At 40.4% G+C, this 16,139-nt stretch overlaps 1 protein-coding gene across 1 annotated transcript in view; it reads left to right on the forward strand.

Annotated features, from left to right (window-relative positions):
- The window catches only part of IL20RB (interleukin 20 receptor subunit beta), a 71,807-nt gene extending 56,220 nt beyond the window's left edge, over nt 1-15,587 (forward strand). The window contains exons 4-7 of the mRNA XM_040348718.1: nt 997-1,124; nt 8,383-8,533; nt 12,718-12,860; nt 14,401-15,587. Of these exons, the coding sequence (XP_040204652.1) occupies nt 997-1,124; nt 8,383-8,533; nt 12,718-12,860; nt 14,401-14,541 (563 nt within the window). The 3' untranslated portion in view covers nt 14,542-15,587. The remainder of the gene's footprint in view (nt 1-996; nt 1,125-8,382; nt 8,534-12,717; nt 12,861-14,400) is intronic.
- Nucleotides 15,588-16,139: the final 552 nt, after the last annotated feature.

A 16,139-nucleotide genomic window follows, 5' to 3' on the forward strand; every position in this document is an offset into this window, starting at 1 on the left:
ACCCACTAATTCGGGGTACTTTGTTGCAGTAGGTGGGCTTAGCACTATATGACCATATAGTGTGACCAAACCCCCGTATTTTTGAATATGTTCAGGTGTTTTTAATTAGCCTTGCAGGATAAGGCTGGGTTCACACTATACTGCACAACAGTAGTACGACTTTCATCCTACTTTGCTCTGCGACATCGGTCCTACATCCATCTGACTTTAAAGTGGAGGTTCACCCGCAAATTTTTTTTTAAGATTAGATTCATGCTCCTTTTGTCTAGGGGAATCGGCTAGTTTTTTTAAAAACGAAGCAGTACTTACCGCTTTAGAGAGCGATCTTCTCCGCCGCTTCCGGGTATGGTCTTCGGGTCTGGGCGTTCCTTCTTGATTGACAGGCTTCCAACAGGCTTCCGACGGTCGCATCTATCGCGTCACGAGTAGCCGAAAGAAGCCGAACGTCGGTGCGGCGTTATACGGAGCCTGCGCACCGACGTTTGGCTACTTTCGGAAAATCGCGACGCGATAGATGCGACCGTCGGAAGCCTGTCGGAAGCCTGTCAATCAAGAAGGAATGCCCAGACCCGAAGACCATACCCGGAAGCGGCGGAGAAGATAGCTCTCTAAAACGGTAAGTACTGCTTCGTTTTTAAAAAAAACTAGCCGATTCCCCTAGACAAAATGAGCATGAATCTAATCTTTTTCCCACTGTCATTGGGACCTTTTCTACTACCAATGGCCACAGTCCGACCCCCCCTAAGGTCTGAAGGACAATAAACTGGCCCTTTGTTTAGAAAGTTTGGAGACCCCTGATCTAAACCCAAAATAGCAATTAACCCTTACAGTGCAGACACAGCCCCACTTCAAGGAATATATTTTAGTTGCCTGGAGTTGCGATTTAAGTATTTGAAAGACTTAGATCAGCTTGCAATTTGCTGAAGTTTCTCATTAGTGATACAAGAGAATTGATTTATGAATATATAGTAAATGTCTTTTTTCTTTTTTTGATAGCGATCCTAATTCCACCTAATATAACCCTTCAAGCTCATGGTCGTAACACTTTAACATTAAACATTGAAGACCTTGGTGAAGCCTTCCAGTATTTTGTGTATTTCTGGGAAAAGGAAAAAGAAAACCCGGTGAGTACATATAGTCTAAACTGACTGATATAAAGACATAGGAGCTGGGTCACATCAATTGTAGCTGTAAAGGTTTATGCACACAGCCATTTTGTGATAGATTTTACATACTGTTCAAAGTGTGGACAGGGTAGTCTTGGATGGGAGTGTAGTTTTAAATTTGGTCTCAAATCACTTGAAAACCTAAAACCCTGTACACACAGATGAGAATCCAGTCGGAAAAAAAACTTTGGGATTACTGGCAAGATTTTCTTGCCAATCCCTGGGTACAGACGCACATTCAAAAGAATCAAATTACAGATTAGACATTTTTATAATATGTCAAAAAAAGTTATATTTTATTTCCATCATTTACACTTTCAAAATTACAGAAAAAAGTGGCGTCTGCAAAAGTTTGGGCACCCTGCAGAATTGATAGCATGCACTGCCCCCTTTGCAAAGCTGAGACCTGCCAGTGTCATGGATTGTTCTCAATCATCGTCTGGGAAGACCAGGTGATGTCAATCTCAAAGGTTTTAAATGCCCAGACTCATCTGACCTTGCCCCAACAATCAGCACCATGGGTTCTTCTAAGCAGTTGTCTAGAAAACTGAAACTGAAAATAGTTGACACTCACAAAGCTGGAGAAGGCTATAAGAAGATAGCAAAGCCTTTTCAGATGTCAATATCCTCTGTTCGGAATGTAATTAAGAAATGGCAGTCATCAGGAACAGTGGAAGTTAAAGCAAGATCTGGAAGACCAAGCAAAAAATCAGACAGAACAGCTCGCAGGATTGTGAGAAAAGCAATTCAAAACCCACGTTTGACTGCAAGATCCCTCCAGAAAAATCTGGCAGACACTGGAGTTGTGGTACACTATTCCACTATAAAGAGATACTTGTACAAATATGGTCTTCATTGAAGAGTCATCAGAAGAAAACCTCTTCTACGTCCTCATCACAAAAATCAGCGTTTGAACTTTGCAAATGAACATATAGACAAGCCTGATGCATTTTGGAAACAAGTTCTGTGGACCGATGAGGTTAAAATAGAACTTTTTGGCTGGAATGAGCAAAGGTACGTTTGGAAAAGAAAGGGCACAGAATTTAATGAAAAGAACCTCTGTCCAACTGTTAAGCATGGGAGTGGATCAATCATGCTTTGGGGTTGTATTGCAGCCAGTGGCACAGGGAACATTTCACGAGTAGAAGGAAAAATGGATTCAATAAAATTTCAGCAAATTTTGGATAGTAACTTGATGCCATCTGTGAAAAAGCTGAAGTTAAAGAGAGGATGGCTTCTTCAAATGGATAATGATCCTAAACACACCTCAAAATCCACGGGGGAGTACATCAAGAGGCGTAAACTGAAGGTTTTGCCATGGCCTTCACAATCTCCTGACCTCAACATAATTAAAAGAGCAGTGCGTGACAGACAGCCCAGAAATCTCAAAGAACTGAAAGACTTTTGTAAGGAAGAATGGGCAAAGATACCTCAAACAAGAATTTAAAGACCCTTGGCTGGCTACAAAAAGCGTTTACAAGCTGTGATACTTGCCAAAGGGGGTAGTACAAGATATTAACTCTGCAGGGTGCCCAAACTTTTGCACACACCATTTTTTTGTTTTCTGTAATATTGATAGTGTAAATGATGGAAATAAAATCTAACTTTTTTTTCACATATTATAAGAATGTCTAGTCTGTAATTTGATGCCTTTTGGAGATTTTTCCCTTCTTTCCTTGGCTACGTTATGCACATTAATACAAATTTTTACCTGAGGTGCCCAAACTTTCGATCCCCACTGTATGCTCTAAAAAACATCAAGAAACTTTCCAGGGCATACCTCCTACGTCCTGATTCTCCCCTGCTGCCTACACTTCCCTCCTTCTATTATAGGCCATTGTTAACCATTAAACTGAAAGCTTGGAATTACTATGTAGTACATAGCAGGAGCAACTGTCAAAATATAGCCATTCCTCACTAGAATGACACTTGCAGATAGTCGGCAATTTTCAATGAATAATACACTATAACAATGTATTATTACATTGTAAATACTATTTCATTCATAGCTCGATCAATGTGGTGACCTTTGATCTGCCTATGACATCAGAGGAGAGATCCACAGGACCCCTTCTCACCAATTCACAAAAAGCCTTGTATTCAGTGAAAAGGATGCAAGGCTTTCTGCGAGGGCCCGTTCAAACTAGCTTTGATCTCTAAAGAGCGATTCATATACATATAGCTCTTCAGAGAGCATTAGTTATACAGTAAGGAGGCATTATATTGAATCTTCATCACCTGCATTAACCACTTGAAACCTACACTACCACACCTCAACCACATGCATTGCACATGCCTGAGGGGCACTTGTAGAATGGCTCTATTCTGAACGGGTTGTGTTTGTCAGGCGCTATGACCGTGACCTCAAATCAAAGCATGTGCACACCCTTGACTGCTGCCTCTGCAGCTAAAGGGGGAGCGGTTGAAGGGGGGGAGTAAAAATATGGCTCATCCGCAGGCTTCACCTCATGTGTGAATGAGGAGGAGGAAGGGGAGAGTAAGCAATTCTATTCTTTACTGTACACAACATGGAACTGTCAATCTGAGCTGTGGAACTTTCTGGCATAATAAAAATAACCCAAGAAATATATGTCAGCGCAAAGTGGAACTGCACACATAGCTAAATTGAACATGCCTCGTCCTTAATGATATGGTAATTGATATGGTAATTGTGAATGTGAAAAGAAATGGGACTTTAATGGCACTACAACTCAGGTATCCTTAAAAAATGTAATTATTTTATTAGAATTTACAAAAAGATTAAAAATGTTACATTGGTACTATCACTCAATTTCTTAATAAACAATAATGTGCATTACTGGTGTCACCATCAGCCCTCATAAATGGGTTAGAAACCCCAAGTATACACAACGAGTATGAAAAACAAGTCCCTGTTTCCCAAGACACCCAATAATGGCTGCTTAGAGGGGAAGTGATGTCCAGTTCATAGTCCTGCTCGACATGTTTCGTGACAGGCGTGCTTCTTCAGGAGCTTAAGGGTTAAAACATTTTTTTAATGTATATGATGCAATAGTAGGGCATTTAGGCCAACCCAAGTCCCCCCAAGGATGGATATGGGGATGCACTTATATATTAAAGGCGTTTCTGCCTAAGAATAAACAGGTAGGTATCCACTTGTCAACAAAGGTGTGGATTTAGTATCCTTTTAGTTAAATGCGTAGCTTATAATTTAGCACTGGATATAGAGTATATTTATATAGGCATTAGTCCTATGAGTAGTGTCCAGGAAGCCTTGGTCCTTGTCTGAAAGAGGGTATCCTTCCAGATGAGCCTCTCTAATGTTCTGGAAATACCCAAAAAAGGACCTTTTGTTTGTGGGCATCCAGAAAGGTGTCCTTCTATAGTGTGCCTCTTCCTCCCAAGCAAGGTCTAAAGTGCGCCAGCAGAGCAGCCACACAGGTCTCTCTTGTTTGGTTGCCTCCTCCCTACATGCCCTACTATAGTATCATATATGTTAGAAAACCAATTTTAACCCCTAAGTTCCTGAAGAAGCACACCTGTTGCAAAACATGTCGAGTGGGACTATGAACTGGACATCTTCTTCCCATCTTTTTTGGGTATCTTGGGAAACAGGGACCTGTTTTACATACTCATTGTTGTGTATACTTGGAGGTTATAACCCATTTATGAGGGCTGATAGTGACACCAGTAACTCACATTATTATTTATTAATAAATTATATGATGGTATTAATGTAATTTTTTTTATGTTTTTGTAAATTCTAATAAAATCATAACATTTATAAGAATACCTCAGTTGTCGTGCCATTAAAGTCCAGTTTCAATTTCACATTCACAATTACCCTAATACATTTTTTTTAGCCTTCCCCTTACCACCTTCTGGATCTATTTGGAAAAGGTATGCACAAAACTTCTCTGGACCATTCACAATAAAAAAAAGTGGTACTTTCTATTACAAAAATGCTTTAAAGCAGAACCAAAGTCTGCAATACTTAACTCTGCTTCAATGGTTGAAGGTCCCTGGCCGGCACGGGAATCTTTTCCTCCAGCTTTTTCTGGTGCCTGTGTTTTGCCCAGAGTACAGTCATCCCAGCACACACTTAGGCCCCGTACACACGACCGAACATGTCCGCTGAAACTGGTCCGCTGACAAGTTTCAGCGGACATGTTCGGTCGTCTGTACGTCCGTCCGGACAATTTTCCGGCGGATCGGACAGGTTTCCAGCGGACAAATGTTTCCTAGCATGCTAAGAAACATGTCCGCTGGAAGCCTGTCCGTCATACATGTTCGGTCGTCTGTACAGACTCACCGGACATGTCCGATTGGCCATAAGCCCTCGCATGCGTCGAAGTGATTCGACGCATGCGTGGAAGCATTGAACTTCCAGGGCCGCGCACGTAGCCGCGTCATCGTCGCGGCGACGGCGCGGCCACGTCACCGCGTATCGTGTCCGCGCGGATTTCTGTTTGATGGTGTGTACAACCATCAGACAGAAATCTCCGGGCAGACATGTCCGCTGAAAACGGTCCGGTGGACCGTTTTCAGCGGCCAGTCCGTCCGTGTGTAAGAGGCCTAAGTTGGAATGTAAACTGAATTGCAAAGAACTATGAACAATCATGTAAGTTTATTTTATTGAAGAAGAGACATTTTATGTTTCTCCTCCAATAAGAGGCTGCCTGCTCGCATTTTTTTTAGTTCCATTTTAAAGCAAAAATAAACTCATCGATTTAACCGTTTCAAAAACAGTTACATTCCAGGAATGCTGGTAATGGTAACTGTCACATTTATTTGTGCTCTCAACCATACCATCATATGGCTGGAATCATAACTGATCACATGTGTAGCACCATGGCAGTTGAAGATCAAACAGAGGCTGAGATGGCAGCTTCCTTGGCTGAAAAGGATAGCAGGGTTTAGTTCCGCTTTAAGCAATGTGAATAAAAGCAGACCTTTATGCGCACGTCTACAGCAGTATATGGTTTGTCCACCCCCTGTAACAGCCTATTTTGCTGGATAGGTTGGCTTTTTTTATGGAGTTCAATCTTATTGCCAGCTACCTTTTAGTAGATCAGCTGGCAATAAAATTAAAGCAGATCTTCACTGCATCTGAGCACCCAAAATGAAAAACACTATTTAATTATTTTATTTAAAAAAAAAACTCACCATTCACCCATGTCCATATGCTTTATTTTGTTGAGAAACAAACATTTCTGGCTGCCGCCATCTTGAGTAAGGGCAGGTGATTAATGTGGCATTTACTTCCTGGAATCCATCTGTCCTTTAGCTCACGAATGCATGCAGAAGAGTGTATACCTAACTGAGAAAAACACTTTAAAAGGTTAAAAAAGGAAAATATTATTTACGTTCATATCTATGTACTAATGCTAGCAGTATGAGGATTAAACATAATCAACGTTGATTGGGAGTGCGAAGTTTCACTTTAAGTTACAGGGGAGACCTAGAAAACAAAAACTGTTGTGTTAATACAAGTGACAGACTGTGTTATATGAAAGAGAGAAAGGAGGGTGCACCGACATTGTGCATTACCAAAAATAATATTAACCACTTGCTTACTGGGCACATATACCCCCCTCCTGCCCAGGTGAAATTTCAGCTTCCGGCACTGAGTCGCTTTAACTGACAATTGCACGGTCGTGCGACATGTTTCCCAAACAAAATTGACATCCTTTTTTCCCCACAAGTAGAGCTTTCTTTTGGTGGTATTTGATCACCTCTGCGGTTTTTATTTTTTGCGCTATAAACAAAAAAGTACGACAATTTTGAAAAAAAAATACAATATTTTTTACTTGTTGCTATAATAAATATCCCAATTTTTTTTTTTTTTAAATTTTTTTTTCTTTCAGTCTAGGCCGATACATATTCTTCTACATATTTTTGGTAAAAAAAAAAAAAAATGTCAATAAGCGACTGGTTTGCGCAAAAGTTATAGCGCCTACAAAATAGGGGACAGAATTATTATTTGTTATTATTATTTTTTTACTAGTAATGGCGGTGATCTGCGATTTTTATTGGGACTGCGACATTATGGCGGACACATCGGACACTTTTGACACATTTTTGGCACCATTCACATTTATACTGCGATCAGTGCTATAAATATGCACTAATTACTGTATAAATGTGACTGGCATTGAATGGGTTAACACTAGGGGGTGAGTAAGGGGTTCAATGTGCACCCTGCATAGTGTTTTAACTGTGGGGGGAAGGGGGGTGACTGGGGGAGGTGACCGATCTGTGTCCCTATGTACAAGAGACACAGATCGGTCTCCTCTCTCCCTGAGAGGACGCCGTCTCTGTGAGAGCCGGCAATGAGAAATGATCTCATATGTTTACATATGAGATCATCTCTCATTGGCCGCACAGATCGCCTACCAAACGGCCACTCCGATTGGCCGTTCACGGCGATCTGTGATTGGCTGTGTCCAAGGGACACGGCCAGCACAGTTTCCCAGCTGCGCGCTCGGGAGCGCGCGCGGGGAACGAGGAAAGGGGCGGACGTCATTCGGCTATAGCGCTGGCCTCAGGTGGTTAATAAAAGTATTACAGCAATGTTTATACTCACATAAAAACATGGTTAACAAGCATATCAAAGCATCAGCAATAGTAACCGGTATCTCTAGGTCTATAGTGTGAACGGAAGATGTTGGAGGACCAGATGGTATTGCAAGGAGGTTAACGCGTTTCAAGGGAGAACCCTCTTCTTCAGAGCCAATGATGATTCATCGCTTTGGCTCTGAAGAAGAGGGTTCTCCCTGGAAATGCGTTACACTCCTTGCAATACCGTCTGGTCCTCCAACAGCTTCGGTTCTCACGTCTCACTATAGACCTAGACACACCGGTTGCTTTTGCTGATGCTTTGATATGCTTGTTAACCATGTTTGTATGTGAGTATAAACATTGCTGTAATATTTTTATTAAACATTTTTTTGGTAATGCACTATACGTTTCAGTTCCAAGGACACCCATTGTTTCACACGCATAAGCTTTTAGTGAGCATTTTGGTGTGTTGGTGACATATATCTCATCTATGAACATGGGTATCTGGGTATATTGAGAGGTTTTCTGTACATATTTATCATATTTGAGTTGCTAAGAGGTGCTTTTTAAATAGACTAAATAAATGAGAAATTAAAACATTGCATTTGAGGGACAAAATGGGAAAAGTAATACAAATACTATACACGTGTGGCTTATATACTGCTTTAAATTGTAGGTGGAGAATATGAAGTTAAGTAGGAAGGTTACATCCACTTCCTTCGATCAGCTAGTGGGAGGGCGTGAGTACTGTGCGTCTGTGGTTGCATTGGCAATACCTATCAGCAAGAACAGCAGCAGGAGTGACTTAGCATGTGTTAAAGTTCAAGGTAACATAATAGCTATAAACTCTAAAAACACAATGCATTCATCTATTTTATGCAAAATCTGTAACTGTGGTTGTTAATTCCGGGAGAAAACAGCTGGTGAACAGTTCATTACCGATGTACTTACTTTTACTTACACTTGTGCGACTCCAACGTTGGCCAATATTGAGTGCGACTTTGGAGTGTGACTCTTACATGGTCTGGCTCTCAAGTCGCATCAGAGTAGTTCAGGAAACCTTTCAAAGTTGCTGTGACTTTAAGTCGCATAGATATGAGCAGGTTCCATTGAAATTAATAGTCTGCGACTTGTCATGTGACTTTCTATACCCAAAGTCGCACAAGTGTGAACCGAGGCTTTACTCTTTTTTGCATTTCTGTGAGATTGTGACATCTGTTTAGGAGGGCTCATTTTATTAGTGGTATTGTGCATGATAAAATAACATTTTATTTTTTAGAAACATTTGATGATACATGACCAAATATAGTGCACATAGAGTTCTGGTTAGAAAGATGTATTTTTCCTTATTTGATATGCTCAGCACCATAATGATCTCTACTAGTGATATTCCTCTTATGCAGATCCAAGTATGATATTAACATTAAGCATATCTTGGATTGCTGTTCTGCCCCTTGTAATCTATTGGCTGGCTGTCATGGTAGACAGGCAATATGACTTTCTGGGTCTAAGCAGTGCTCCTTCTAGTCCTTTTGTAGAGATCTGGAGGGAATGGTTCTCAAATCCCACAGCCAATTCAGTGTCTGAAACCTATACCAGCAGCCCACCAAGACCCAACCTAACCCAACTTTGAATGCTACACATGCAAGCCTGCCCAACTATAATATCTATACAATGAGATCTTGTAAAGAGGAGCCAGCAATAGCAATTGGCAATATGGCACCATGGTGGCTGCATTGACAGAACACAAAAATGATACACCACACTTACTTTTCACTGTGTCGTTTTTATTTTATTTTTATAAGCACCTAAAAAAACAGCGGTAGGCAGCTGTTAAAGTGGTTGTAAAGGCAGAAGTTTTTTTTATCTTAAAACATTCTATGCATTAAGACAATAAGCCTTCTGTGTGCAGCAGCCCCCTTTAGCTCCCCTAATACTTACCTGAGCCCCCTCTAACCAGAGATGTCCACAAATGTTTCAGACCTCCAGGACTCTTCTGATTGGCTAAGACACAGCAGCGGCACCATTGTCTCTGGCTGCTGTCAAACTCAGTTAGCCAATGAGGAGGAAGGGGGCGGGGTCGAACCAAAGCTTTGTGAATGAATTTAAGGGCATAAGGCAAGGTTAAAAGGAGGAGGGGCAGCACTTTCATGGTACCATCAAAAGCATTGCCAGTCACATAAAATCAGAAAAAGACTTTATTATAATATATGAAAACGAAAAAAATATATTTGTAAAGATACACAATTACAATACAATTAGATCAAGGATAAAATTAACCCATTATTGAGGCTTAACTGTAACTATAGTGTTTACCCATGCTATTAAGCACCACATATAGTTTAGTTGGTGTGCACAGTTAGCCAATACTCATACTCGACATGTTTCATGGTTTAAAGCACTTTCTCAGGAGCTCAAGAATTGGGAGGACAATAATCCTACAAAATAGAATATAGATACACAAGTATACAATTAGTAAAATGTGCAAAGACACTTGTTGAATGCAATTTTAACAGCATGTGGTAATCCCCAGAGTGCTTACCCTGGTTATCAGATACATCCCAGATGGGGAAACCCAATTAACTGGAGGTCACAAGATTCCTCCCTGGACGAGTGAGGGAGCAGGCAAAGATGCCACCAAGGGCTATGTGAATAGAATAGCATAGATTTTATAGGGACTCCCATCTTTTGGATACAGTTTACCCATCCCAGGCCTTGAATCTGCGCTTGGGATTCCCATTCAGCAGCCACTTTAAATTAATGGGTTCTCCCATTGATAATTATCATCATTAGCACTTGGTACGTAGCACTTGGTACATATAGAATTAAGATCCTTCTTTATCTTACTATGTTGCATCAGAAATATACGGTATATATTTAGTATCATTTACTTACCATGATAGTAAATATGACATCAAATTAAATATTGCTATTATATTCAGGCTTCTTTGCCTGCTCCCACACTCGCCCAGGGGGGAATCTCGTGACCTCCGGGTAATTGGGTTTCCCATCTGTTATGTACCTGATAACCAGGGTAAGCACTCTGGTGATTACACACAGATGTTAAAATTGCATTCAACAAGTGTCTTTGCACATTTTACTAATTGTATACTTGTGTATACATATTCTGTTTTGTAGGATTATTGTCCTCCCATTTCTTGAGCTCCTGAGGAAGCCGTTCAAACCGTGAAACATGTCGAGTATGAGTATTAGCTAACTGCACACCAACTAAACTATATATAGTGCTTAATAGCATAGGTAAACACTATAGTTACAATTAAGCCTATATAATGGGTTAATTTGATCCTTGATCTTATTGTATTGTAATTGTGTATCTTTACATATACATTTTTTTTCTCTTTCATATACTATAATAAAGTTTTTTTTCAGATTTTATGTGATTGTCACTGCTTTTGATGGTACCAAGAAAACCCTTCTTGCCCCTCCTCCTTTTTCTTTGCCATATGGCCTTAAATTCATAGTATTAGAATAAAGGTACCTTTTCTATCAATACTTACTGGTGAGAGCACTTATATATCTTCTGTGTCTGAATGGACACAGGGAGCTGTCACACGGTTCTGGTGCCCCCATAGCAAACTGCTTGCTGTGGGGGCACTCAGCAGGAGGGAAGGGCATACTACTGCATAGAACAGGCAAGTATAATATGTTTATTTTAATAGAAAAAGAGGAAACTTTACAATCACTTTAACCCTAGAGATGTGCAGGCCAAAAAAAATAGTTTTGCTTCGGATTCTTATGTCAAGTCAATCATTAGGTTTTGTCATATTCATTATGCTAGAGTGATTCGTTTTCAGAATTTGTTTTGTATAAAGTCGTTGTTCCGAATCGGTCCATATTTTCAGAAGTTATTTTATTAGATTGGGATTAATTTGTTATGCTATTTTGTATGCTTCAAACATTAAGGCTCGGTTCAAACTGCTGGGTCCCCAAAGTCGTGCGACTTCCAGTGAAATTTTGCATTGTGACTTTCATGTGAATTTTATGTGACTTTGATGTTTTGCAATTTTGGCTTTGGCCAATTATAACAATGCAGCATGTGATATATATTATTGAACTTAAAAAAAAACTCTGAAGTTGCAAACAAATGAAGCAAATTAATAGAAATGTATTTGTTGTTTTCATTATAATTTATTTCAGATTAGTTGAAGTTCGTAAGTATTGTGATTTGGAGATTTGGATACATTAGAATTAAAAATAACGAAAACTTCATACAAATTTCGATATGTAACTAAATGAATCGCACATGTCTAGTTAACTCTATGAAAAGATTACAGATTCTAATAAGCACAAGTGAAGTGGCTGTACCAAGGGAATATGAGCCAGTGATCTCCAACGCCATGTTAACATTTAATGCCACCAAGTAAGATAAATGACATTACTGTGGGAGACCACCCGCAATGGTAAAAAACAATTATGCACCATTTTCATCATGCATTTCTAGTGCTACTCACTATACTGGCAAAGATCTCATATATTTTGTAGAGGCAGTGGTAGACAGCAAGTTTGGGAGGCATGGTGTGTCAGTGACATTGCCTCACAACCACCAATCAGATTCAACCTATCTTGGAAATGGACATTTGAAGTCTGAAAACTGGAATCTGAATGGTGGGTGTTGGGTAATGCTGACAACTCTAAACACTGGCACTGTGGGGTTAAATTACTAAAACTGTTGAGTGCAAAATCTGGTGCAGCTCTGCATAGAAACCAATCAGCTTCCAGGTTTTTTTTTTCTTTTGTACAGGCTTTACTGAACAAGCTGAAGTTAGAAGCTGACTGGTTACCATACACAATTGCACCAAATTTTGCACTCTTCAGTTTTAGTAAATCAACCCCATTGATACATCAGCCCCTAGTACTCCACACACATTACAATTTGTTATGGTTTGTATATATGTTTTAACATTTTTTTTTTTTAATTGATTTACTTTACAGTTGGTAAGATATATAATTTGCTGTTTGTTCCAAATAATAATCCTTTTTTTTTCTATAGCACTTGAACATAAAGGTTTGATTATTGGCCTCCTATCTGCATTTGTGTTTGCTTTGGTGCCATTGGCATTAGCAGCAAGAAGAGTTATCAGGGTTCTGCGGTACTCCTGCTGCCCACAAGTGGACATTCCTGATGTATTATTGGTAAGAAGACATCATTTAGTGTATTGTATTTACACCACTGCTTTATAAGATTGATCCTTAGGCCTCTTTCACATGGACGGAGCGCTCCATAGAGGTCTATGGAGCCTCGGATGTCAGCGGTGACATGCCCGCTGACATCCGTCCCGATCCGCCAAAGTGTGATGGAGGAAAATCCTATTTTTCCATCCGTCATCGGATTGGATGACAACGGACTCTATGGTCCGTTGTCATCCGATCCCCCGTAGGGGAGAGCGGCGCTCTGATAGGTCGGTCCCTGCACAGTGTGCAGAGACAGACCTGTCATCTGCCTGCTTAGCGGGGATCGATGGAGCCATCCCAGCTGAGCAAAACGGAACCCGCACATGGGCACGGACCGTGTGAAAGGGCCCTTATTTTCCGGATATTTAAAGTTCTGATGCTGAAATGAGGGAACTCTGCTGCCTTTGTCAGCTTACAGGAAATCTAGAGGCTGCTATTGCTGATCTCTCCTTGTAGAAACAGTAGTTACCTGGCTGTCATGCTGACTTTGCTGTCCAGCTTCAACGCTTTCAAGAAATGACCCAGAACAAAATCTCTACCCTTCGTCTGACTTCACTTACTGCATACTTGTTCTGTGGTGAGTAACCTAGACTGCATACCTCCCAACTTTTTTAAAGGGGAATGAGGGACACCTATCAGCAAAAGTATGCAGGCATAGGACACACCCCTTGTCACGCCCCCTTAACCACTTGCCTACTGTGCACATACACCCCCTTCCTGCCCAGACGAGATTTTAGCTTCCGGCACTGCGTCGCTTTAACTGACAATTGCGCGGTCGTGCGACGTGGTTCCCAAACAAAATTGACGTCCTTTTTCCCCCCACAAATAGAGCTTTCTTTTGGTGGTATTTGATCACCTGTGCGGTTTTTATTTTTTGGGCTATAAACAAAAAAAGAGCGTCAATTTTGAAAAAAAACACAATATTTTTTGATTAAAAAAATAGGAACTTGCTTTAAAATTTAACCGATGGATTGCTAACGATAGGACAAAACCGATCGTTAGTAGGCACGACCATCGGTTAAAAAACCCATGCATGCTCAGAATCAAGTCGACGCATGCTTGGAAGCATTGAACTTCGTTTTTTTCAGCACGTTGTTGTGTTTTACGTCACCGCGTTCTGACACGATCGTTTTTTTAACTGATGGTGTGTAGGCACATTAGACCATCAGTCAGCTTCATCGGTTAACCTATGACAACGGTCCTTCAGACCGTTCTCATCGGATGGACTGATCGTGTCTACGAGGCTTAACTCCTGGTTATTAGGTTGCACCCAATATTATATGGCAGTTGATGCCTTAAAATTAACCTGATCTAATGCTAACAACAGTGTTAAAGTGCAAGTGCCTTGTGTTGGACTTCAGGTAAATGTTTGCACTTTGTACACTTTAAATTTACTAGTATTTTCTTTTATTTACATAGATGGACCTAAATACAGTTTCTTTTAGTATCTGATATAAGTATGATGTTTTACTTATAATACTCTTCATGGTTGTCTTTGTAGAATGGACCCTACACTGGTCGTGGAATGGCCAGCAATTTTTACATAGGTCAAGAAAAATGTGAATCGGTGAACACTGTTGAGCTTCATGATCTTATCACCTCCCAGGAGAAATGTACAGATAAATGTGAGATATCCCGATGACCTTTCATAACACAGAGAACACTACTAGGAGTCTATAAAACCTTCAGTGCTCATTTGTCAATAACATGAATAACAGAAAAAAAGACACAGTGGCTGTCCTGGAAGATGTACAGTTCTAAAGAACGTTGGAGAAAAGAATTGTATTGGGCTCAAATAAACTGTGAAATTGACATCAATTCAAGAAAAACTGATAATGGCAGAAACCTTTGGTTGGTTTTCAAGCGGAGACAAATAGGGACTACAATTTCCTAGTTATGAATTCTTAAAAATGCAACTTTTATGTCACTGTATGTACAGTGGACCAGAGGACGTTGTGATTTCTCTAGAATGGGTTTGCTTCCAGTTAACACTTTGTGCATGGACTTAATATGTTCCTTTTGCAACTAGATTTTTCCCAGTTTCTCCGCTGGTAGTGTACAGATGCAATTTAATCAGACCTAGATTACACCGAAGTTGACTAAGGTAACAAAGTGAGTGATTATAATTTTCATCCCAGTTCTTATATTGTGTTTCTGGCTGTTCTATTAGCCTAATGCTGGTGGATACTTTTGAACCATTATTTTTAAATGGTCCTGGATCTGAGCTGAAAAAGCCCAGGTCCATGTGTTTCCTGATTTAAGCAGCACCCTTTGCAATGTGCAGACAACAACCTTGATTGCAGTGCATGTATTGGAGTGTGAGAAGGTGGTTGCACTACATTGAGACAAGAGACTGCAGACTGAGCTTGGAGCTCTATGGGAAAAATCCTGAGAGCGGTTCCCCTATATTTATTAAAACTCAGTTTGACATACACTGAGTGGACTTTCTTACTTTAGCATTGTATCACCTTTCCTGTATACATGTACAGTTAATTGATGTATTTGTGGCCTGGAGGTCTACTTTAAGTAGCTCCTGGTCTAATAAACACAAAGACTTTATCTGGATGCTTGACAAGAGGACATCAAACTGTACACTGACCAAGAATGACTACAGATCTGTCTGTGTGGTCTGTAAAAGAGATGTTTGAATTAACTTGCATTTTATAAATAAATTATTTCAGAAATAAATTGTGAGCATTGTCGTGCAATTACCAGTCTAAATGTTAACAAAGAGTTCTTGGAAATTTTGTATGTTTGGCACATTTTATCTAAGTTAAATTATTTATTGCAAGGGTCGTTTACTGTTTAACCTGCAGTTGGGTTTTAAAGTGGTTGTAAACCCTTTATAACCACTTTTACCTACAGGTAAGCCTAGATTAAGGCTTACCTGTAGGTGCTCGAAATATCTCCTAAACCTCCATTTAGAAGATATTTGCAAAAGAGACGGGCACCGATGTCTATGGCGCATGCCCCGTAGACAACGGCGCAGGCGCACATCAGAAACCTTTAGAAAGGGAAGATTGTGCCATGACTGGTGACTCCCACATGCAAGCCAATCACAGCCCCGGGGGCCGCGATACCCGGAAGAAAGAGGGTGAAACATGGACGCTTCGCGGAGGCGAGGAAATAGGGGACATCGCAGGCTTCGGTTTCAGGTAAGTGACACATAATGGGCTACTATGCGATGCATAGTAGCCCATTATGCTTTACCTTTGCAGGGAAACAAAGAGGAAGTAAAAC

This window comes from Rana temporaria, chromosome 4 (assembly GCF_905171775.1).
Source record: "Rana temporaria chromosome 4, aRanTem1.1, whole genome shotgun sequence".
NCBI lineage: Eukaryota > Metazoa > Chordata > Amphibia > Anura > Ranidae > Rana > Rana temporaria.